Here is a 26,544-nt window from a genome sequence, read left to right as displayed (position 1 = left end):
CTTTAGCTTTAGGAAGTGCCCCAAAGGTTTTTTTATTTTTTTTTTAAGTATATACTGAGGTTTATTTTAGAGCTAAGTGAATTAATTTAACATGACCTATTTAGTAATATTAAACTTTTTAAAGATACTGAAATGGTGGGCAATAGATAGTTGTATATTTTCTTGTTTGTATTTGACCCACATTTTCTTTAGTGTAGCATAAATTGTTAGATGCCATTCTTTAGTGACTTATTTTTGTACTGTACAAATTTTCTGATGCCCTTATTGTTACAGGCTTTAGTTTTGCTGCTTCAGTGATCATCTGATATTGTCTAGTTCCAGTATCAAGAAAAATTACTTTGCTTCCCAAAGGCTGATCAAAGAAGATTGATTACACCTACTTATCATTAGAGCAACAGAGCTGTGACTCTTGGGGTTCACCCTCTGGCCTGTGACTCCTCCAGACAACTTTCCCCACTCTGGGAAGGCTCGAAACACCACAACTATTGTACCCGTGTACACAGGTACAGCTACCTAATTGACAAAACAGTAACGTGCTCATATCTGGTACCTGGGCACTTCATCCTCCCTTCCCACAGATGACAGTTGGATCTGTCCCTTCAAAGCTTGAAAAGTGAAAAAAGAAAACACAGTTCTCTCAGCACAACTAAGACCTTCCATTTGTGGGACACTCAATCAGCAAATACTAACTCTCCACCATTGGCCGGGCACTTCAAATGTAAATTTAAATTGGAAACCAACCAAACAACCAAAGAATAAACAGCTACCTAACTGACAAAACAGTAATGTGCTCACACTGGGAAAGATACATAGAAACATCTTTAAGGAAAATGAAGTGATAAAGTTGGGAAGCTGGTAATAATGAATAAAATGAAAACTATTTTCGGCACAAATTTGCAAGCTACAGTGTACTGAAATTCTTTACAGAAACTCTGTCACTGAGTGGCCTAAGGACAGGATGGTAAGTCAGGAATGTTTCCATTTGAATCCCATTTTTCTTCTCACAGAGATGCTTTGAGAGCAACTAATTAATATTTGCAAGATGCTTAGTGATGAGCTCAAAGTATAATATGAGTCACAAATCAAAGAGCAGGCACATTTGACAAAATTCAGCACCCATTTATTACTAAAACTCTTCAAAAAATGGGCATAGAAGGAACCTACCTCAACAAAGTAAAGGCCATATATGATAAGCCTACAGCAAATTATTCTCAATGGTGAGAAACTGAAAGCATTCCCTCTAAGATCAGGAACAAGACAAGGGTGTCCACTTTCACCACTATTATTCAACATGAAAGTCCTAGCTACAGCAATCAGAGAAGAAAGAGAAAGAAAAGGAATCTAGATAGGAAAAGAAGAAGTAAAGCTCTCATGTTTTGCAGATGACATGATACTCAACATAGAACACCCTAAAGATAGTATCAGAAAATTACTAGAGCTAATCAGTGAATTTAGCAAAGTTGCAGGATACAAAATCAATACACAGAAATCACTTGCATTTCTACGAACTAACAATGAAAAATCAGAAAGAGAAATTAAGGAATCAATCCCATTCACCACTGCAACAAAAAGAATTAAATATCTAAGAATAAACTCATCTAAGGAAACAAAAGAACTGCACAGAAAATTATAAGACACTAATGAAAGAAATCAAAGAAGACATAAACAGATGGGGAGATATTCCATGTTCCAGAGTAGGAAGAATCAATATTATGAAAATGATTATACTACCAAACCCCATCTACAGATTCAACGTGCTATCCCTATCAAATTACCAATGGCATTTTTCACAGAACTAGAACAAAAAATTTCACAATTCATACGGAAACATAAAAGACCCAGAATAGCCAAAGCAGTCTTGAGAAAGAAGAATGGAGCTGGAGGACTCAACCTTCCTGACTTCAGATTACACTACAAAGATACAGTCATCAAGACAGTATGGTACTGGCACAAAAACAGAAATATAGACCAATGGAACAAGATAGAAAGCCCAGAAATAAACCCATGCACCTATGAGTACCCTGTTTTTGACAAAGGAAGCAAGAATATACAGTGGGGCAAAGACAGCCTCTTCAATAAATGGTGCTGGGAAAACTGGACAGCTGCATGTAAAAGAATGAAATTAGAACACTTCCTAACACCATTCACAAAGATAAATTCAAAATGAATTAAAGATCTAAATGTAAGACCAGAAACTATAAAACTCTTAGAGGAAAACATAGGTAGAACACTCGATGACATAAATCAAAGCAAGATCCTCTATGACCCACCTCCTAGATTAATGGAAATAAAAACAAAAGTAAACAAGTGGGACCTGATTAAACTTAAAAACATTTGCACAGCAAAGGAAACTATAAGCAAGGTGAAAAGATAAACCTCAGAATGGGAGAAAATAATGGCAAATGAAACAACTGACAAAGGATTAATTTCCAAAATATACAAACAGCTCATACAACTCAATACCAGGAAAACAAACAATCCAATCAAAAAGTGGGAAAAAGGCCTAAACAGACACCTCTCCAAAGACATACAGATGGCTAACAAACACATGAAAAGATGCTCAACACTGCTCATTATTAGAGAAATGCAAATCAAAACCACAATGAGATATCACCTCACACCGGTCAGAATGGCCATCATCAAAAAGTCTGCAAGCAACAAATGCTGCAGAGGGTGTGGAGAAAAGGGAACGCTCTTGCACTGTTGGTGGGAATGTAAATTGATACAGCCACTATGGAAGACAGTATGGAGATTCCTTTAAAAACTAGGAATAAAACCACCATACAATCCAGCAATCCCACTTGTAGGTATATACCCTGAGGAAACCAGGGTTGCAAAAGACACATGTATCCCACTGTTCATTGCAGCACTATTTACAATAGCTAGAACATGGAAGCAACCTAGATGCCCATTGACAGATGAACGGATAAAGAAGCTGTGGTACATATACACAATGGAATATTACTCGGCCATAAAAAGGAATCCATTTGAGTCAGTTCTGATGAGGTGGATGAACCTAGAACCTATAATACAGAGTGAAGTGAGTCAAAAAGAGAAAGATAAATATCATATTCTAACGCACATATATGGAATCAAGAAAAATGGTTCAGAAGAATTTATTTACAGGGCAGCAGCAGAGAAACAGACACAGAGAATAGATTTATGGACATGGGGAGAGGGGAGGAGAGGGTGAGCTGTATGGAAAGAATAACATAGAGACTTACATCACCATGTGTAAAACAGACAGCCAAAGGGAATTTGCCGTATGGCTCAGGAAACTCACACAGGGGCTCTGTATCAGCCTAGAGGGGTGGGATGGGAGGGAGACGGGAGGGAGATTCAAACGGGAGGGGATATATGTATACTTATGGCTGATTCATGCTGAGGTGTGACAGAAAACAACACAATTCTGTAAAGGAATTATCCTTCAATAAAAATATAAATTAAAAAAACAAAACAAAATTTCTAACTCATCAAAAAAAGAAAAGAGCAGGCACATACTTGCAAAAACAAAAGTCACTGTCTGAGTAAACATTCAACCAAAAGTCAGTCTCTTACATAATAGTAACAGGAAAGTTTGCACTGAACATTATTATGCAAAACATATTTTTAAAAAGTTACTTAAGATGGAAAACTGCAAGCCAAGTCTTTTGCAAATAAAGAAAGTGTCATATAACTTACGATATTTACTGTGAATTTCATCTATTTCCTTTTCTGTTTGGTCCTTTGTAAAAACCATTATCTAAAATAATGAAATATTCTTAATTAAAAATTCAAAAAAATGACAAAAAAAGAAATTAGTACAATAAACTTAAAAGTCTCTAATGTGGATGTTTAAACTTGAGGAAAATAATCTCTCATCCCTGTTTTATATAGACCAAGAAGATTAACTCCTATTTACTTCTTTTAATACTGTAATTAATATATGTTTTACTTACATCAGTAGAAAATGCAACATTGATTCTATTAGAATATATAAAGTATTAACACAAAAATCAATTAAGCTTCCTATGTTCAATATTTAATTTTTCACATTCATTAGTACAACAGGTTACACAAGACCGAATAGACATTTAGCAGGTCATTAATAAGGCACATCTCCCTGTTTGTCTTCTATCTTTTCCCAATCTAACTCCCAAGTATACCACAAAGGTAATATATAGAGACCAGAAACTGACACAATTCATTATAGTCTCCGTCTTATAGTCAGCACACGGGTAATGATGAAATCAACAACAATCTCATTTTTTTCCTATCTGATTATAAACTTACTTGCCTAAAGTTGTTGCTACCTTACAAACACGCCTAGAAAATGTCTACATGGGAGAGCCCAAAACACTTCCTCCAGTGCCAAAGGACACAGTGACTATTTTCTTCTTTGGTACCCTTTCCTCAAGTTTTGGACCATCAAGCTACAGGAAGGCAATAGTGAAGGAATTTAGGCCTCTGATTCCCTCAACAAGCTCAACAGATGCTCAATTCTCGTCAACTCTTACAATTACTTAACTTCTCAACCAGTACAATCACAGAATTGCAGAATGCCAGAGCTAAAAGGGGACCTCAGAGACCATACAGTTCAACCCCTGAGTCTTACAGATGAAGATACTACGGGCCACACAGGCTAAATGGTAAACAGCTTATTATATGCAACTGCCAAAGAAAGGGTCAATACCAAGGTCACCTGATGTACAGGCACATGACTTTCCCAAAAAACTATAATTCACTAATAAACTCTACTTTGGATTGATTTTGTGCCAGAAGACTGCTAAATACAATAGAATTTTGTACTAAAAATGAGCTGCAAGTAAATCATAATACATTAAATGGAAAAGTTTTCTAGTACATTTCCCACTGAACAGATTCAATACCAGTTTGCTTTAATTTGTAGGGTATTCAACTTTTTTCTTTCCTTCATTTCTACCAAGACACTTAAAAAGACCATCAACATACACTTTCATTGAGTTTACTAGCTTCAAAACGCATCCGAGTCTTCTCCATATTTTCGATTTCTTGAACTATTTCAGCAGCTGTTAAAACAAGGACATATAGCCAACATTAATTACATGACATTGCTCAATGTACTCTGGTTATACGAACTATTAACACTGAAGCTAGATGATGGGTATACGTGAACTCCCGGTTTGGTCTTTCTAAATATTTTTCTGTAGTCTAAAGTTATTTCAAAATAAAAGGGAAAAAAAAAGAACACAGAGTTAAAACATTTAACTCTTACACATGCAATTACAGTTTAAAAAATAACCAGAAGAGACAGCGAAGTCATTTTGCTCTTTTCTTTAAGTTAACAATAAAATATGAAAATTAACCTGTTAGTGTGAATTCTATTCTTAGGGGATATCCACTCTAATGCCAATGTACAAAATGTTATAAGAAGCTACTTTTCAAAGAAAGGCAAAGGTCTATAAATAGCAGGGAGGGAACTGACCCAGACTCCAGAATTTTTGTCTGTAGGTGTAGTTACCAATCATATACATCAGAGAGATCTGGAATATGCTCCATCTCATGTGTAAATACCTTTGACTGCAAATACCATGAAATTTACCAATGATATCTTTCTGCCTACTAGGCCAACATATTAAGGCTAACATACATATAGTGCAGGGGAAAAAATCACAAGCCCTGACACACACACATTTATACATAAAAGGATACTATGTCTAGAAAGGAGTGTAAATGACAGACAACACACCATTAGGCATGGTTGACACTGTTTAAGCTGGATAACTGGTAAACAGGGGAAATCATCATATTCTTCACCATAAGAATTTAAATTCTATATAAATTTATACAAAATCCCTATTTAAAAAGTTTCTTACAAAACCCACAGTCCTTGAGAGGATCATTTAAGAATGCAATTACCTCAATTCAAAGTTTATTTTTCAAGGACTGAGAGATACCCCTTGCCTCCCTAATATCATTAAAACAAGTAGAAACAAAGTAAACAATCTCTATGAGCTGAACAGCTAACATAATTTACTGAATCACGGTATAACAGAAAAGCAAAGGGACCACTTGCATTCTGCCCAGAGAACATCTGGCATATATTCTCTTCTAAGATATTAAGGAGACCGTATCAGGAGTAGATGCAACTCAAGAGCTTAAATCTTTCAGGGGGACTTCTGATTCTGTTTATGATATAAAGACCTGGATATAGTGTCACTCACACCCTAGTAACAAGAAAAGCCTGAATAACTTATAAAACTGTAACTCTTCTTGAATCCATCAGAGCTAAGTTCACAGAGAAACCAACTAGCCTGAAATCTAAGGAAAGTCAGATGCCTTCGAGGGGAGGGTCATGAGTATTGGCTGACATAATAAAAACAAAGATCATCCAACTGCTGGGTAAGAAGATTTCAGACAACCTTTCTGACAGATTATAAAAGGCCAACGGTGAACCATCATAACTGTATAAAAATCCTGGGAAGCTTAGATGCAGGGCTCACACCAAATTCAAGGTTATTTTCTATAGACTTTACTGGGTATTCTCAAGAACTACTAAAGGAAGGGTGAGAATCAGAAAAAGTATCCCTCCATGTCCAGGCCTGGGAAAGGAGAACAGCCTCCACTGCAGGAAGGACATGAAGCCCCATTCCTCTAACCCTTTGGAAAAAAAACCGTTAAGCCACTGAGGGAAGGTCAACAAAACTGAAGACCCCAGAGTACAGGTAGATGGAGACAGGAAACAAAACCCTCTACTCGGGCGGAGAGGTCAGGAAACCCCGGCCCAGATCACTAGAGGGCCCTGGCCACCTGGGGAGGCACAGGGTCATTGAGAGCCCCACAAAGACCCGGGATCAAGGGCCTGCCTAAGACAGAGGCTAAGCTAGAACAACCTCATGCTCCCTACTATGAAGCCAGGGCACTCCATGCGACAAGTAGCTGTGATCAGCCACTGGGGGAGAAGTGAGCATGCAAAGAGACTTTTTCAGGTACGGGTTCACAGGGAAAACCTAAGTGCGAGTGAGGCAGGAGCATTTTAAAAACAAACTTCTGGTAACTCAGGCACCAACCTAAGCACAGGAGATATGAAACTGGTGGTCAACTATAGATAGCTACAGCAACAAAAAACCCAAACCAATCAACCACACACAGTAAAGTCCTAGCAGAAGAGGAGACAAGTCCATTTTTCAGTCATTCACACTATTTACATCTCAATATTTAGCATCTCAAATATTGTCTGCTTTTAACCAAAGTTTACAAGATCTATGAACAAGCAAGCAAATAACAATAACAAAATCAAACTCAGATATCATCCAGATTTTAGAACTACCAGCCATGAAATTTAAAATAACTATGATAATATGCTAAAATATCTAGTGGAAAAGATGAACAACATGCATTAACAGATGGGTCACTTCAGGAGAGAGATGACACCATCAAGAAGAATAAAATAGAAATGTTAGAAATTAAAAAAAAAGTAACAGAGATAACTTGACCCAGCTAAGGAAAGAATTGGTGAACTTGAAAATGAGATTGATGGTATTACCCAAACTGAAACAGAAAAAAGGGGGAGAGGGAAACACACACAAAAAAACAGGATAGAGTATCTAAAAGCTGAGGGACAATATCAAATGGTCTAATAAACATGTAATAGAAATCCCACAATAAAAAAGGAAGAAGAAATATTTGAAGACCTAATGGCCAGAATCTGCTAAATATAATGAAGATATCAAACCACAAATGCAACAAGCTCAAAGCATGTAAAGCAAAATAAACAACAACAAAAAATAACAAAACAAAAACACAACAATATAGACAGAGAAAATCCTGCAGCCAGTCAGAAAAAGGGATTTACTATACCAAAAAAAAAGGCCAAGTATTACATCATGTTTCTCATCAAAAACTATTCAAGCCAGAAGAAAATGGAATGAAAAATTTGAAGTGCTGGGAGTGAGTAAGAACCCAGTGACCCAGAATTCTATGTCAATGGAAATAATTTTAGAAGTAAAAGAGAAATAAAAACTGAGAGAATATATTATTAGCAGACCTGTACCACATTAAGAGTTAAAGGACGTTTTTCAAGCAGAAGAAATATAAAACCAGAAATTCATCTCTATAAGAAGAAACAAAGTGCTAGAAATGGTAAAAATGAAGGTAAATATGAAATATATTTTTCTTATTTTCAACTCCAATACTTTGGCCACTTGATGAGATGAACTGACTCACTGGAAAAGACCCTAATGCTGGGAAAGACTGAAGGCAAGAGGAGAAGAGGACAAGAGAGGATGAGATGGTTGGACGGCATCACCAACTCGATGGACATGAGTTTGAGCAAGCTCTAGGAGTTGGTGATGGACAGAGAAGCCTGGCATGCTACATGAAGTCCAAGGGGTCACAAAGAGTTGGACACGACTGAATGACTGAACTGAAATGAACTGACTCTTATTTCTTACGAGGAGTAAGGAGGAAACTACACAATGAAGACACTGACAAGGTGATCAAAACTGCCATCACAAATGAAGGGCACAAAGACGTCAAATACCTCTAGATGAGATGTTCTGAGAAGGACAAAACATCACTTATATAGTATTCTGGCCACAAATGCCAACCTGAATGTAATTATAACAAAACACAGGGCAAAGCCAAAATGAGAAACATTCTATTTGGGAAAAAACCCAACAATAACAAAGACTGTATTCTTTTAAAATGCCAATGTCATAAAAGAACAAGCAAGGCTTAGGAATTGTTCCAGAATGAAAGAGATTGAAAGGACATTACAACTAAATTTAATATTGTGATTCAAAACTGGATCATGTACTAGAGGGGGAAAACAATCTATAAAGGCCATTATTGGGTCAACTGCTGAAACTAGAATAGAGATGAAAGTTGATACTTGTACTGCAACAATAAAAGAGAACATCTCTTTTTCTAGGAAATACACAATGAAGCATTTAGCAGACAAGATTATACGCCCTATTCTCAGACGGTTTAAGAGAAAAATACGTGTATATAAAGAAGCACACACACAAACACATATACATTAATACATAAAGTAAATAGGACAAAATACTAATAGGTGAATCTGTGTGCAGGGTATCTATGTGTTCTTCATGATAATGTTTCAAATTTCCCACAAATTCAAAATTATTTCAAAATAAAGTTGTTTTTTTTTAAATGCTACATTAAGACTTTCAGACAAATAACAGCTGAAGGAACTTGTCTCAAAAACACGTGTGCATTACAAGAAAGATTAAATGAAGATTTTCAGGCCAAAAGAAAATGACATAAGATAGAAATCTGGTTCTAAGCAAAGACATGAAGAATAACACAAACAGTGAAAGTGTAGGCATATAAAGACTTTCCTTCTCAATTTTTAAAACCTCTTTAAAGGAAAATTGACAGCTTAAAGCAAACATGGTAAAGTATAATGAGATTTATAACATAGAAGAAATATCTATGACAATAAAACCGGGATGGATCAAGGTCAAGATGGTGGAACAGGAGGATCTGGGGTCCATTCTTCCCTACAAGTACATCAAGAATACATCTACAAGTGGAACAGTTCACACAGAGCACCGCTGAACACTGGTGACCTCACACACCCAAAACCAAGGATGGAAGGAGTGAGGTCCTTCTGTAACACACGTAGCATAATGTTATTTGAATGTGGACTGTGATAAATTGAAGATGCAAATGGTAAATTCTAGAATAATCACTAAAAGAAAAGAGATATAGCTAATAAACCAACAGTGAAGATAAAATATAGAACTAAAAAATAATCTAAAAGAAAGCAAGAAAATAAAGGGAAAAAACCAAAGAATGGACAAGACAAATAGAAAAGAGCAAGTTGGTAGACTTAAACTCCACCAAACAGATTAAATGAAATGAAAAAGTTTTAAACTCTACAATTTAATGGCATACCTTGTCAAATTAAATTTAAAAAGCAAATCCAAACCATATACTGCTTACCAAAAACCATAGTTTAAACACAATATTAAAGAAAAAGTGAAATAAGGTTATTACTCACGGAATATTACCAGAGACTAAAACAACTATTTCATTATAATAGATTAATTCATCAAAAACACATACCAATACTAAATGCACATCCACCTAATTGGTGACATTCAAAAATGTAAAGAAAACAGAATATACTAAAAGGAAAAATTAAAAATCTATAAATATTCTTTGAGATTTCAATAATGTTCTCAGTAACTGACAGAATCACTAAACACAGCATCAGTAATGATATAGACGACTTGAATATAATACCTTAGCAACTTTACATAATTAACATTAGAGATCATTGAATAAATAAAGCAAAACTTTCAAGTGCCTAAGGAACACTCACCAAGGAAGACCTAATGCTGAGTTATAAAACAAGTCTCAATAAATGTAAAGGGCCCCAAATCATACAGAACTGCTTCAATAGAATCAAATTAGAAATGAATAAAAAAAGATATTTAAGAAATACTCAAGATATTTGGAAACTGAAAACACTTCCAAATAATCCACGGGTCAAAGAAGAGATCACAACAAAAATCAGAAAATATTTTAAATGAATGAAAAGGAAAACACAAGAGAAATAAAGCATATGGCTACATACAAATCTATAAGCCCATGTTCATAGCAGCTTTACCCAGAAGAGCCAAAAACTAGAGACAAGTCCAGTTGCCTATTAGTAGTCATTTATTCATCATTTCAAAGTCCAGAGCATTTCCTTTACCCTCAAAAGTTCTTCTGCCCAGTAAGTTCCCTCCTTCTTACCCTTAAGCTCTGGGACATACTGATCTCTTCTATGCCCCCAAAGTTTTGTCTTTTCTAAAATGCCAGATAAATGTTTTCAAAGTATACAGCATGTAGTCTTTTGTATGTCAATGCTTTTGAGATTTATCCACATTGTTGCATTTATCGGTAGTTCATTCATTTTTATTGCTAAGCAGTGTTCCATTGTATGGTTCCACCACAATTTGCATACAACCACTCACCTATTAATAGACAATCTCAGTAAACAACAAAGCTGGAGGAACTACATTACCAGACAGCAAGATCTACTATAAATCACTCATTAAATAATTAAGACACTGCACTAGTGGCACAAGGATTAATAAATGACCCAGTGGAACAACACAATGTTCAGATCCACACATAACACAGTTAGCTGATTTTCAAACATGAGGTACTGACAATTCAATGTGTAAAGGATGCTTTTTCAATAAATGCTGCTACATCAATTAGCTGGTCATATGGAAACAACAAAAGAATCTCACCTCTTACCATGCAACATATGCTTAAACCAATTTCAGATAAATTGTAGGCTGAAAGGTAGATGCAAAAAGAATAATGCTTTTAGGGGAAAAAAAAAATGATCATGTGGTAGGCAAAGACATAAAAAGTAGTATCTGATGGAAAAATGCAACAAATTGGATACAAAATTTAAAATTTCTACCTCTCAAATGAAGCCACTAAGAGAGTGAAAAGATGAAAGGAGATTAAGCAAATATACACCCAGGAAGATCTGTTTCCAGAAAAATTCATGTAATCCCAGAAATAAATTAAGAAGCAATAGATCCACAACGTAGAAAAATTGGGTATAAGACTTAAATGGATATTTCACCCAGGAGAATATCCAGATGGCCAATAATTATATAAAAATATGGTGAACACTATAAGCCATTAGGGAAGCAAAAATTAAAACCATAATGAGATACTACCATGGACGCACTAGAATGGCCAAAAACGAAAACTCACAATACTGATGATGGTAATGATGTGGAAAAATTGGAATTCTCATACCTTCCTGATGAGAGCATACACTGGCACCTGGGTTTCTGTCTGTACCCAGGAAAGCTAAATGTCTGCAAAAACAACAATTTCACACGTAGGTATACGTAATGCCTAACTATGTGTGCCTATGATTATCAAGAGACCTGGGAAAGATTACTCATAACAGCATTATTCTTTAAGAGCCAAAGAGTGGAAAAACCCAAGCATCCGTCAACCATGGACATTTGTGTAACATGTCCTATTTGTATAATGGAATACGCTATAGCAACAAAATTTTTTTAAAAATCACAACTGTACACAAAAACATGGACAAATCTTATGAACATAATGTCGTAGAAAATTAAGCCAGACTCGAAAGAATGTATAAGCTACTTATTATTCCATATTTAAGATAAAACACAGGCAAAATGAATATATGGTTTTAGATGTCAGGAAGGTGGTCAACTGTGAGGATAAAGGCAGCAACTATTGGGAGGGGTGGGCTGGCCTTCTAGGATTCTGGCAGGCCTCTGAGGAGTTGTTACAAAGGCACCTTCCCTGAACTTTGTGATGATTCACCAAACAAGATATTGATAACTTGTGTAATTTTCTGTTTATATATTATACCTTAATTTTTTTTACATCAGGCAATTCTATCCATATGTTAATAACTGAAAGAACTCCAAAATTTGTGTGAGGTTAAGTGGAAAGAACAAACTATTAAGTAGTATGTCTGTAAAACAAAATATTGACGAAATAATAATAATCACATATATTTCTGGGTATATAACAATCTTAATAATCTAATGGTAACATCTATTCCATGCTAACTACCTGCTAAGGTACAATGCTAGCACTTTACATGCATTTTATCATTCAGTCTGGACAAAAACACTATGCACTAGGTAGTATTACAACTCTTAAATAGGAGAGAAAGCTGAGGTCAGATATAAGTAACTTGCCCACAGTCACCCAGTCATAAAGCTGCAAAACTAGGATTATATTACAGGACGTGCTCTCTCAAGCAACCCTCATATATATGAGAAGCTGGTAGCAGTGGCTGCCCTTGAGAAGAGAAGGGGGACAGAGAGACGAGCTGAGAGAAAGGCTGGCTTATCACAGGACACTCTAGATATCTTCCAAAGGAGTGTATTTGAACATCTTAGCTATTATCAAAAATGCATTAAAATTTTCTCTGTGGTTTATAACCCCTGAGTCATACAAAACTGCTTTATCAAGAGGGTAAATAAAATTCATTGTTTTATTACTTTACCTGATTTAGGATGCAAAGCATCGCACTGGGCATTGTACATGTGTACAAATTCTTGGTGCCTTTTAATGAGCTGCTGTTTATTTCCATGAACAGATAATCCATGCTGTTTTAGCTTTTTCTTTAAATCTCGATCTGAGAGCAAGTTATATACAGTTTTAGGCAGCGGCTTCCTTTTGTGAACAGAACTGAAAAGGAGAAAAAGAGAGATCACTGAGGGTTACTGTGAATTATCAAATGCTTTTCACGTAAAACAGTAATTTACCTTCTGCTCAGTACCAAGGTGACTGGGAGAATTGTAGAAACATTAGGATAAAAATGGAAAAGAGAACAAGGATCAAATTTGTGAATCAAGTTGACAGTATTCACATGACAGTGATGCATCTGAGGTGGTGGTGGGACATTCAGACAGAACGGTCTAGGTGGCAGTCAATACGTGGAGAGTCAGGTCTCAGACAGAGATCAGGCCTAAAGATGCAGACTTGGGACTCATGCAGAAGGCTATGGACTAAATGCTATGAGAACGTAGGATCACACTTATATGAAATCATTCAATTCTTCACCTCTTTAAAACATGTTTTCCCTAAAATCTGCCCATGGTTTCCAGGGAAAATCTCCATAAAAAGCTAGCTATCTCAGGTAATTAAGAGTACAAATGCTATCAAGGGTCAAGCTATAGATTTTAGAATATTATCATACACAGCTTTCTTAGAAAAAATTCTGATGCATAGGCAAAACTGCCTTCTTAAGCCCAAGGCAATCAATCATTTTGCAAAAGCACTAGATGAAATAAAAGAAGACCTGTTGGGAGAGTTAGGTTTACTAAACTTATTATGCCGATGAAAGAAAGAATTCAGAGAGTTGATGTGTGCGTAGTATTCTTGTGGGATCATCTTCAAAAGAAGACAACTGAAAACAACAGCAAGAAACACAGCAGTGTTTTCTCTTTTTTTAACTTCCATTAGTTACATTAACAAACACATAGGCATTATAAAAAGTGTATTAGCAGAGGTAACACAGGGAGCCCAGGCTGATGCTCTGTGACAACCCAGAGCGGGGTGGGGGACAGCAGCGAGGCTCAAAAGGGAGGGGATAAATGTATAATTATGGCTGATTCGAGTTATATGGCAGAAACCACTACAACACTGTAAAGCAATTTTTCCTTCAATTAAAAAATAAAAAGAGAAAAGAATAAGTGTATTAGCAAAATCACCACCTGGGGACTTCCCTGGCAGTCCAGTGGCTAAGACTGCTCTCTCAATGCAGGGGGCCTAGGTTTGATTCCTGGCCAGGGAACTAGATCCTGCATGCTGCAACTAAGATCCAGCACAGCCAAATAAAAAATCCGTAAATATATATTTTTTTAAATTGTCACCTGGCTCTTCATTGTATTTTCATGATGAACACAATGATAAGCACTAAGCTGCAATTATAAATATAACAAAGCCCAATCAAATGACTTTCTTCTACACCCTCCAAAAAACCAATTAATAAACATTACTTCTTTCAATGGAATATGCAGAAGTCAAGCATATTAATAACTTGAGAAAATCTGATAGACAGGAACTCCCTGATAAATTTTAATCAATCTAATCTGATTATAACCTAGCTGAGTACGTCACCTGGCTCAATGCTACCGCAATTAGGTGCTTAATAAATATGTATTCAATGTAGACACTACAACTGCAATCATTTTAAATGAAATATCAAAATTTCAGGTAACAATTAAAAGAAACTTGAAAATAATATGCTTATCCAAAAAAAACCACAAGATTTTACAAAGGACTTGCATATACCTAGTGGGCACAAGGCCATGCTGCTCAAACATAAGGCATCTCAGAACCATCTGGAGAGTTTATTAAAAATGCAGTTTTCAATCACTTTGCCACAGCAACTACCAATTCTGACTCAGCTCAGCTCTTAAGTGGAGATCTAAAATCTCTACTAACAAGGTTCCACACGGAAATCTAATACAAATGGTCCAGTGACCATACGAGAGAAAACAGCTGAATACAGACTGAAGACAACCAAACATTTCTCCATTAACCAATACCACCATTTCCCGGCAAGATTAGTTCTTTTATGCTCCATCAATGAAGACTAAAAGTCAGAAATAACTGTTTAATTGCAGAAAACCCTGAAAACCCTCAAGAGATTACATTTTTCTGAAGAGTGTTCTTCTATAATGACAGCCTGCCTACTGGACTCTACGACACTGACCACGGTGATAGCGTAGGTCGCAGTCGCGTCCGGCTCTCTGGGACCCCGTGGACTACAGCGCACCAGGCCCCTCTGGCAGGCAGAAATACTGGAGTCGGGTGTCATGCCCTCTCCAGGACATGTTCCCAGCCCAGAGATCAAACCAGGTCTCCTGCACCGCAGGCATATTCTTTACCGTACTATAGCTGAGTAAAAAATCACACGAGGTAGCAAGTCCTGGAAAACATTTTGAAGGAGTTTATACAAGAATATTGCAAAGGACAATTCATTAAGTCTGTACCTAAAACATGTATTTTATTAAGGATACATGATTAAACTTTTGACTGTGAAATTCTAATGGAAAACAATTTGTTCACTGGCATTTACAGTGAAAAGCACCAGCAGAAATCAACAATTTCTGTCAAGAATTTTAAAATATGATGTACACACTGCTGTATTTAAAATGGATAACCAAAAAAATTAAAAAATTAAAAAAAATAAAATAAAATGGATAACCAACAAGGACCTACTGTGTAGCACAGGGAACTCTGCTCAGTTGTTATGTAACAACCTAAATGGGAAAAGAATTTGAGAAGGAACAGATACATGTATATACATAACTGAATCACTTTGCTATACACCAGAAACTATCACAACACTGTTAATCAACTATACGCCAGTATAAAATAAAAAGTTAAAAAAAATGTTTTAAATATGAAGTCTGATAAATGTTTCCTAAAACATGAAAATGACACTGATCTTTCTTCTACGATTTGGTGAAACAGTAATGCATCTAAGGGTCCTCAAAATCTGAGGACAGCAAAAGGAAAAGTATTCTTTGATTACCTCTGATATGAATCTACAAAGGATGAGTTAAGGGCTGTCATCCACATTAAGAAACGGCCTGTTGGGATGTTGTGGAGAAATATTTTTAAATATCATATACTCTTTTATGTGACCAGAGTCCAAGATCAGGATGTCCCTAAAGAGAAAGGTGGTTCAATGTCTCCCTAAGTGTACCTTCACAAATGCGAACTTTGCAAAATGAGTTATGAGAACAAAAAGGTTTTAGGGTTAAAAAAATTTAGGAATTACGGGATTAAACAAAATCCAACACTTATGTTTGATGTAGGAATTCTCAAAGACTTCAACACACTAACTCATATAGTGAATCTTCCTCTAAGAGAGAGAGAGAAACAGAAAACAGTGCTCCTAAATTGTGCTAGAGTAACTGGCAGGATTATAGTAATTCCACAGAGCTCCTCAGAACCACAACTGGAACTTGAACTTAATTATACATGGATGAGTATACCTTTGGATAAACTGATGAGCTAAGTGCGTGAGAAGAAATATGATGGATGCATCTAGAAAAAGGGCAGTCCAAGCAAAATTATCAGTGCTGATTCCCTACTCTTCAAAGAGAAAATGCCCAGCTTCTATATTCCCATCTCATTCTTTAGGGGAAAAAAAATTTCTAAAGAAATTAGAAATTAAAAGATTAATTAGATTAAATGAATTAGAATGAAAGATTCTTCATTAGACCATTAGATTCTCACTGCTTATGGGAAATAATCCTTGTAATGATCCAGTTTCTTTATCCCAAATCTCAACTAGGCAGCCTAAAAATCTATTCTCATCAACAAACTTACCCACTAGGGGTGAGTACTGTGCATGCAAGACCTCACATACATCTGTCGCAGGGAGCTGAGGACTACAGTGGCTATCAGACAGGGACGCAGGGAGAGATGGGGGATGGGGACAGCACAATCCTCCATCTCCACTTTAATGGACAGGGCCAATTTTATCTGTGTTATCTGTTACGGTTCACTGTGCATTTTCACTTGAAAAAAAGGTTCTACTCGGAGGAAAAAGGTTAACTATCATGCTAAAAACACTACAGTCAGAACTGTCAATCGATGCCCCTCACTGTAAATCAATAAAGCGCTGCTGTGCGTTATATGTCAGCTTTTGTAAATCATAACAGCAAGAGTCTGTCCCTCGGAACCTGCATTCACTGCTGATTTACTCATAAAATCTAAGTGACACCATTTTATCTTTAATCACACACACACACACACACACACACACACGCAAAACCCAACAAAGCAGTCCTGCCTCATCAGTATGGTTTCTTGCAAATACTCTTCCAAGTTCTTCCAAACAAACCAGACGTGAGAACCAATCATTCTGTTCATTCCCACCTCCCATTAATTTCTTCCATTTCCTCCCTCTCCTTCCTAGATCTCTGAATTATCACCTATTCCCTCCTCTTTCCATCCTGTTTCAGAAGAAAAGCTCTTTCTGCATGTTAAAGACACTTCATTACTGGACTTTTGCCCTCTTGCTCCTTGTATCATCTGCCCTCTCCCCGGAGATAGTATAAAGAAGGAGGCTAAAGGCTTGTATAATTTCCATTCTAAAAAATAAAATCTTCCCTGATCTTGCTCCTTATTCCTTCCCCAAACTTCCATCTCATCTCACGTCTCCCTTCATCATCAGACTCATCTAATTTGTGGCTTCAGCTTCCTTATTATCTTCATTACCACAAATTCTATAACACCTTGCAATGTAACTCTGACTAAAATTTGATTCTTAACTTACATGTGTAACAATATTGATCAAGTTTAATAACCTATTTTGATATATATATATATTTGATATATATTTTGATACATAAGGGAGACAAAGTAGCATGAAATTATCTCACTTGGCTAGTTGGCAGGGGACATACACATAGACATAGGCACACACACACACATACACACACAAACTATATTTCACACATTCCCTTTTGAATCTGCCCCACAGACAAAGTATACAACTTCAAGTTTATACATATGCAATCACCAGAGAAAATCACTGTCTTCAAAATGCAAGCCTACTGGTTGCATCCTTCCAGGAAAAAATGGATATTAAGGAAAGAGCATCTCATTTTCATTCACCAATGCTTAACAGAGCCTGGTACATGGTTATGTGCTTAATAAGTATTTGTTGAATGAATAAATGATTCTGTATTTTCTGGGGAAAAAAAAAACAACCCTTCTGTACTATTTAATGTCATGTGTATACAGTATATCATGTGTATATAGTAATTATTCAGAATTTTTGAAAAAGCTAGATTTTACTAATTTAAACTTCTAAGATTCCTAAGAACCAAAAAAAGATCTGATGCGTTCTATATTCAGAGTCTAGCCTTGCTTTCTTGGGCCAAGGGCTTTATGGTAGTTCTAAAATTCCAAAAGAAGAAAAAAAGCCTAAAAAGAACTGAATTTTAAATCAAATTTCTTATTAAGTCAAATTTGATTAGCATATAGTAAAGTTAATTATATTTGGCAAGGAAAGAGAATGGACAGTCGGCTAACATTTTTAAAAGCACAAGCTAAAGTGGCTAAAGTGGCTCAACAATTATGCTTCACTTTCTTACCTTCTGAGGCTTTCTTTCTTCTCCTCACGTGATAAACAGCTGTCTAAGTGCTTATTAATGTGATTTTCTGGAATATTAACCCCACAAACAGGACAATCCACTGTATTTTTCAAAAAGAGAAAAAGATTTTATTATTTGTAGAAAGAGTAAAAATAATACAACCAGGTATCTTTCAACAAACATTAAAGAATGAAATCCAACCTTAACATGCACTTAGAAAAGCAGAAGAGAAAAAGGACATCTCAGGGCAGCAGGAGTGGAACAGACTGCTTACTGGGCAAGGGCTACACTGTGGAAAATCACATAATCAGAATCCTGGCCTCGAAGAAGAGATTTCAAAGTCGTCTGGAATTAGTTTTATTAGAAAGTGCTTTAGTTAAATCTTTTCTACCCAGGCATGACCAAGCTATAAAACTAATCTTGAGTTTATACCAAGTCTTGGGAACCACTCATGTGTAGCACTGAAGCAGTCATAACAACCTGAGTAAGATAAAAATATTTGCCAGGGGAACAGAGTGGGGAAGGGTATGTAGAAACATGAATCGGTTGGACCAACTACGTTCAAATTATTAAGGACTACAAATTCGTTCATTTAGCTCTCATTTGTAATGAAAGGCATACCTCATTTTATTGTACTTCACTTTATTGCACTTTGCAGATACTGCATTTTTAAAATTTTTTAACAAATTAAAGATTTGTGGCAACCCTGCATTGCCAGATGATGGTCAGCATTTTTTTTCAATTGAAGCACAGTTGGTTTGCAGTGTTGTCAGTTTCTGGTATACAGCACAGTGATTGAGGGCTATCAGTTGTGTTCAGTTGTGTGATACACACACACACATACTCATTTTAATGTTACTTTCCATTATGGTTTGTTACAGGATATTGAATATAGTTCCCTGTGCAATATAGTAGGACTTTGTTCTTTATCTTTTTTATATTTAATAGTTCGTATCTACTAATCCCAAACTCCTAATTTATCGCTACCTCACTCCCTTCACCCTTTGGTAACCATGTTTGCTTTCTACATCTGTGAGTCTTGGAAATAAGTTCACTTGTGTCATATTTTAGATTCTACATATAAACTATATTATAGGGCATTTGTCTTTCTTGTTCTGATGTACTTGACTTGGTATGATAATCTCTAGGTCCAATCATGTTGCTGCAAATGACATTATTTCATTCTTTTTTATGGCTGTGTAATATTCCATTGCATACATGTACTATATCTTCCTTATCGATTTATCTGTCAATGGACATTTAAGTTGCTTCCATGTCTTCCATGTTCATGGTTATTATGAATAGTGCTGATATGAACATAGGGGTGCATGTACATTTTTGAGTAAGAGTGTTCTCTAGATATATGTCCAGGAGTAGGATTCCTGGATCATATGACAACTCTTTATTTTTTGTTTAAGGAAACTCCATACTGTTTTCCATAGCAGTTGCACCAATTTACTCCCCACAAACAGTGTAGGAGGGTTCACTTTTCTACACACGCTTTCCACCATTTGTTATTTGTAGACTTTTTAATGATGGCCATTCTGATTGGTGTGAGGTGGTACCTCATCCTAGTTTTGATTTCTATTTCTCTAATAATCAGCCTAGAATCCTAAGTCCTAAAAGACAGTGCTATTAAAGTGCTGCACTCAATATGCCAGAAAATTTGGAAAACTCAGCAGTGGCCACAGGACTGGAAAAGGTCCGTTTTCATTCCAATCCCAAAGAAAGGCAATGCCAAAGAATGCTCAAACTACTGCACAATTGCACTCATCTTACACACTAGCAAAGTAATGCTGAAAATTCTCCGAGCCAGCCTTCATCAGTATGTGAACCATGAATTTCCAGATGTTCAAGCTGGATTTAGAAAAGGCAGAGGACCCAGAGATCAAATTGCCAACATCCGCTGGATCATTGAAAAAGCAAGACAAGACCAGAAAAATATCTACTTCTGCTTTATTAACTACACCAAAGCCTTTGACTGCATGGATCACAACAAACTGTGAAAAATTCTGAAAGAGTTGGGAATACCAGACCAACTGACCTGCCTCCTGAGAAATCTGTATGCAGGTCAAGAAGCAACAGTTAGAACTGGACATGGAACAGCAGACTGGTTCCAAATCAGGAAAGGAGTACATCAAGGCTGTATATTACCACCCTGATTATTTAACTTATATGCAGAGTACATCATAAGAAACGCTGGACAGGATGAAGCACAAGCTGGAATCAAGACTGCCAGGAGAAATATCAATAACCTCAGATAAACAAATGACACCGCACTTACAGCAGAAAGCAAAGAAAAGCTAAAGAGCCTTTTGATGAAACTGAAAAAGGAGAGTGAAAAAGTTGCCTTAAAACTCAACATTAAAAAAACTAAGATCATGGCATCCCATCCCATCACTTCATGGCAAATAGATGGGGAAACAATGGAAACAGTGAGAGACTTTATTTTCTTGGGCTCCAAAATCACTGCAGATGGTGACTGCAGCCATGAAATTAAAAGATGTTTGCTCCTTGGAAGAAAAATTATGACCAACCTAGACAGCATATTAAAAAAGCAAAGACATTACTTTGTCAACAAAGGTCTGTAGAGTCAAAGCTATCGTTTTCCCAGCAGTCATATATGGATGTGAGAGTTGGACCATGAAGAAAGCTGAGTGCCAAAGAATTGATTCTTTTGAACTATGGTGTTGGAGAAGACTCTTGAGAGCCCCTTGGACTCCAAGGAGATCCAACCAGTCCATCCTAAAGGAGATCAGTCTTAAATATGCATTGGAAGGACTGATGCTGAAGCTGAAACTCCAATACTCTGGCCACCTGATGTGAAGAACTGACTCATTAGAAAAGACCCTGATGCTGGGAAAGATTGAAGGCAGGAAGAGAAGGGGACGACAAAGGATGAGATGGTTGGATGGCATCACTGACTCAATGGACATGAATCTGAGCAAGCTCTGGGAGTTGGTGATAGACAGGGAAGCCTGGCGTGCTGCAGTCCATGGGGTCCCAAAGAGTTGGACACGACTGAGTGACTGAACTGAACTGAGTGATCAGCCATTTTGAACATCTTTTTCACGTGCCTATTGGCCATCTGTATGTCTTCAGGGAAATGTCTATTTAGCGCTTCTGCCCATTTATTGTGGAGAAAGCAATGGCACCCCACTCCAGTACTCTTGCCTGGAAAATCCCATGGACAGAGGAGCCTGGTAGACTGCAGTCCACGAGGTCACTAAGAGTCGGACACAACTGAGCGGCTTCACTTTCACTTTTCACTTTCATGCACTGGAGAAGGAAATGGCAACCCATTCCAGTGTTCTTGCCTGGAGAATCCCAGGGACGGGGGAGCCTGGTGGGCTGCCGTCTATGGGGTTGCACAGAGTCGGACGCGACGGGAGTGACTTAGCAGCAGCAGCAGCCCATTTAGTGATCCAGTTGTTTGTTTTTTGTAATTGAGTTTTATGAGCAGTTTGTAGATGTTGGAAATTAAGCTCTTATTGGTTGCATCACCCGGAAATATTTTCTCCTAGTCTGTAGGCTGTCTGTCTGCTTTGTTTATGGTTTCCCTTGCTGTGCAAAAGCTCATAAGTTTGATTAGTCCCATTTGTTTATCTTTGCTTTTATTTCTACTGCCTTGGGAGACTGACTTAAGAAAACCAGTACATTTTACCTACGTTCTCTTCTAGGAGTTTTATGGTGTTGTGTTTCATATTTAAGCCTTCAAAACATTTTGAAATTACTCTTGTGTACAGTGTGAGGGTGTGTTCTAATTTCACTGATTTACATGTGGCTGTCCAGCTATCCCAACACTACTTGCTGAAGAGACTGTCTTTTCTCCTACTCTTGCCTTCTTTGGTGAAGAGTGAGATGGTCAGCATTTTTAAGCAATAAAGCATTTTTTAATTAGGGTGTGTACATTTTTTTTTTAGACATAATGCTACTGCATACATAACAAACTATAGCATAAAAATAACATTTATACACACTGGGAAACAAGAAAGTTCAAATGACTCACTTTACTGTGCTATCTGTCCTACTGCAGCACCGAACCCACAATTTCTCCAAGGTGCGCCTATATAAGTGTAGCATTAAAAAGCAGAAACACAATCATTCTGAAACTGATACAGTTCCAGGGACCTTTGGAGGTGCCTCAAGGCCTAGAGACCACCATGGATGGGGGAGGTGAGGCCCTCCATCTCCACTTTAATGGAGCAAAGCAAATTTTATCTACTTTACATGCTATGGGTTCATTGCAAAATTTCAGGTTCTGCTCAGGGAAAAATGTTATCCGCTTAAAAACAGTACAATAAAAACTGTCACTTGATCAAAAACTGACCAAAGATAAGATATGCTAGGAAATACAAGAGAAAAATTCACATATCTATATGAAATGCAAACACGCAAGTAATAACGAACTAATTCCAACCTAAGTTTAGTAACCACTAATGGCCTTGCACTACGTGTGGTGTGGGGCATACCAAAGATGTCTAAGATAGAGTTTCTGCCTAAAAGGTGTTCTGAAATTCACTGGCAACAAGATATGGAAACAAGAGGTTGAACAAGTTGACCTAGTCATCAAAAAGCTAAGCAAACTGTCCAGAAAACAAGTGCTGCCACGCTTTAGTGATGTGAGAGACCGATACTATACAACATAACTGAAGAATGGTTAGACCTAGATAGAGCCTGGAAAGGTGGAATGGGGTTGGCGACATGTTCAGTTAAGGCTCAGGTAACAAAGATTTCAGGCTTTTGGGGGCCAGATGGCCTCTGTCACAATCAACAAACTAAGTCATTAAGATGAAAGCAGCCGTGGACGACAGGTGAACAAATGGGCATGGTTGTGTTCCAGTGAGGCCGTGTTTATAAAAACAGGTGACAGGCTACAGGTTTTTAATCCCTGAGCGTTTTCAAGGAATCAAGGGGAGAAAGCTTGGCTAGAGCAGAAGGATTTTTGAGAGGGAGAGATGAGAAACAAGGATGGACAGGTAGGGTAGCAGTCAAACTGTCCAAGGCTGTAAATGCCCGTCAAAACAGCTTGGAAGTATTCAAATGATGATATAATAAGATAGAAAGAGCTCTTCAATATTAAACTGGAGCTGACATGAAGGATGAGGGGGAGAAGAAAAGCTGAAAAACAGAAAGTTATGCCATATGTGAACCATAAACTAACTAAAAATGCTTAGTTTTTCCTGCCATCAGCCTGAATTCCTATTCTCTGAGGAGAAAGAGAACGTATTTGGAAGCACTGCCTCCATCCACATGCGAGGCTGTTACGAGGTAAGAGCTGGTCTACCCTTTCCCATCCTTTCCCCGCAAAAATCCTCCTTATTTATTATGTCATGTGGGATGAGAAGGCTTCCACTAAGAAAACAAAACACGTGAAGATAATTTCCTACCTTTAGTAACTTGTTTCAAGGCTGATGTAGAGGGTGTCTCAGGAACACAATCCTCTGAGGAACCTGGAGCTGACTTTTCTGCAGAAGGTATCCCTCTGGTCTTCGCAGGAGAGCTCAGCTTTTTCTGAGGGCTGGATTTGCTTTCATTCTCTTTTATCAACAACTCTGATGCAGAACCACCAGTTTCTCTGATCAAGAAATTCTCCATTAACTTGCTTCCTTGTTTTAATGAATGTCTGAAGGCTACAGCGGTGTGTGTTTTGATAGCCAGATTCTTTGAAGAGGAAGAAGCAGCAGATGTGGGTGATGACTCTAAGGCAAACTGCAACAGATGATTCCTTGAAGCACAGAAAACACAAAAGATAATAAAGATGTCAGCTTACATATACACAACTGACATAAGCTGTTTTCTCAATTAACTTTTGTTTCTGTGAAATACAGAACTTACTGCACAATGGCAACCAGTGTTTCTTCTAGAATAAAATACAAAGCAATAAATCTGACTTTAAAAGCAGCTAATCTGTCTATAAAAGATAACAAAGGGACCTGAGATTCTGGCCATGGAGAATAGCTTATATGAGACTTACTCTCCAACCACAAATAACTTTAAAATCTCAACAAAACATACAAAACCATTTATAAGCATGATCTATAATCAACACAAGGCAACTATCCCTGAGACAGAAGGGAAACCTGAGGTGATCCAACATTTCCACAAGAATCTCCCATGGAAGCGTGCTCTGGGAGTGGGGCATTAAAGTCAACAGGGACCAGTGATCTTTCTGGGTAGAGAGAACAGAGATTAGAGCTCTGGGCAAAGGCTGCGAGGACTGGAGGCACAGGGCGCTGAGCAGGGAGTAGCCACAAACACCCTAAAAATCTGCTGAGAAATGCTCCTCAATGACTGGTCATCTCCGGGGCTGCAGAGGCCTAAGACAAAGTCACAGAACACTGGACAGGAAGCAGATGTCGTGAAGCTGAGATTCTAAAGGTCGGTGCAGGGAAACTGTTGGAACATGAGCCTGGCCAAAGTTGAGAGGCTCTAGTAAAGATTCTAGACACTCAGCTGAAACCCCACAAAGGCTACACCTTAAGAAGGATCCTCCTCTAGAAAAAGAAACAAAAGTGAAGCAGAGCAAATCTAACAGAAATCAAACCAGGCCTTGACGGAATAAGTGAGGAGCTAGGAATTTAACTGCCTGTCAGAACAAAATTCAACATCTTTCAAAGGAAGACAATTCACAGCCTCTGTAACATTTCATTCATAATATTCAACACACATTTAAAAATCACTAGGCATGCAAAGAAGACATTAGCCACTAATCAAGAGACAAAAAAGTCATTAGAAGCAGATCCAGAAGTGATCTGAGTAGCATTAGAAGAATTTCAAAAGAACTATGACCAATATGTTAACGAAAAAAGAAAAAATAGACAAATAAATAAAATAGTGTATACTTAAGAGGGAATTAAAATCCATCCCCAAAGGATAAACAAAGAAAATGAAATCTAGGCAAAACATAACCAAACTACTGAAAAAAATACAGAGAAAATCTTTTTTTCATTTATTTTTATTAGTTGGAGGCTAATTACTTTACAATATTGTAGTGGTTTTTGTCATACATTGACATGAATCAGCCATGGACAGAGAAAATCTTTTAAACAACCAGAGAAAAATAAGATATACTACCTCTAAGGCACAGTTCCTCAACCTTGGCATTACCAACACTGAGTCAAATAATATTTTGCTGTAGAGACTGTTCTGTGCCTTACAGAAATGTCAACAGCATAACACCCCTAACCTCACACTAGGACAACCAAAACATGTTGGTTTACCTCCTTCTTGGAGAAGGAGGTAAAGAAAGCAAAATCACTCCCACTTAAGAACAATGGCTCTAAGGAAATAACAGTAAGAAATATCACTGACCTGTCAACAAAGACTATAGAAGAAAGAAGATAACAGAATGACATCTTAAAAGTACAGGTAAAAAAACAAACTGAATCCTATTCCTATTGAAAATATTCTTCCAGAATGAATGCAAAATACATTCTCAAGCAAACAAAAACTATAAGAATTCTTCATCAGCAGACAAGAAATACTGTAATAACTGTTCTTGAGCGTAGAGAAAATGATTATAGATAGAAGCATATAAAGTGTCAACAAGAATCAACAACCCCAGAAAAAGAAAGTATGTGGCTAAATACAGCAGTATTGACATCCCTAGCAATGTCTTAGGGAATTTATAACATATGTGGAAGTAAAATAACTCAAAACAGTAAAAAAGAGGAATTAAATAATGCAAAAATATTACTGTAACCAATTAAATACAATGATACATACTCTAACTGAAAGACAAAACTTGTCAGACTAGATTAAAAAATAAAATAAAATGCAACTATATGCTGTTTAAAAGAAGCCATTTTATAAAGATGCAGAAAGATTAGGGGAAAAAGGATGAGAAAAGACATACCACGTAAATAAATACAAACCAAAAGAAAGTCAATGTGACAACACTAACAACAGACAAAACAGATCTTAA

General features: G+C 37.0%; 1 protein-coding gene across 2 annotated transcripts in view; it reads right to left on the bottom strand.

Annotated features, from left to right (window-relative positions):
* Positions 1-26,544, bottom strand: part of RAD18 (RAD18 E3 ubiquitin protein ligase) — a 97,551-nt gene that overhangs the window by 53,369 nt on the left and 17,638 nt on the right. The window contains exons 5-9 of one of the 2 annotated variants that reach the window (XM_043886257.1): positions 24,008-24,345; positions 18,618-18,717; positions 12,998-13,182; positions 4,951-5,027; positions 3,682-3,742 (exon numbers count right to left, since the gene is read on the bottom strand). In XM_043886257.1, the coding sequence (XP_043742192.1) occupies positions 3,682-3,742; positions 4,951-5,027; positions 12,998-13,182; positions 18,618-18,717; positions 24,008-24,345 (761 nt within the window). The remainder of the gene's footprint in view (positions 1-3,681; positions 3,743-4,950; positions 5,028-12,997; positions 13,183-18,617; positions 18,718-24,007; positions 24,346-26,544) is intronic. The other variant, XM_043886258.1, reaches the window with a different exon arrangement.

Source organism: Cervus elaphus, chromosome 24 (assembly GCF_910594005.1).
Source record: "Cervus elaphus chromosome 24, mCerEla1.1, whole genome shotgun sequence".
NCBI lineage: Eukaryota > Metazoa > Chordata > Mammalia > Artiodactyla > Cervidae > Cervus > Cervus elaphus.
The sequence above is the reverse complement of the archived record's forward strand: the minus strand, read 5'-3'. Positions and strand labels throughout refer to the sequence as shown.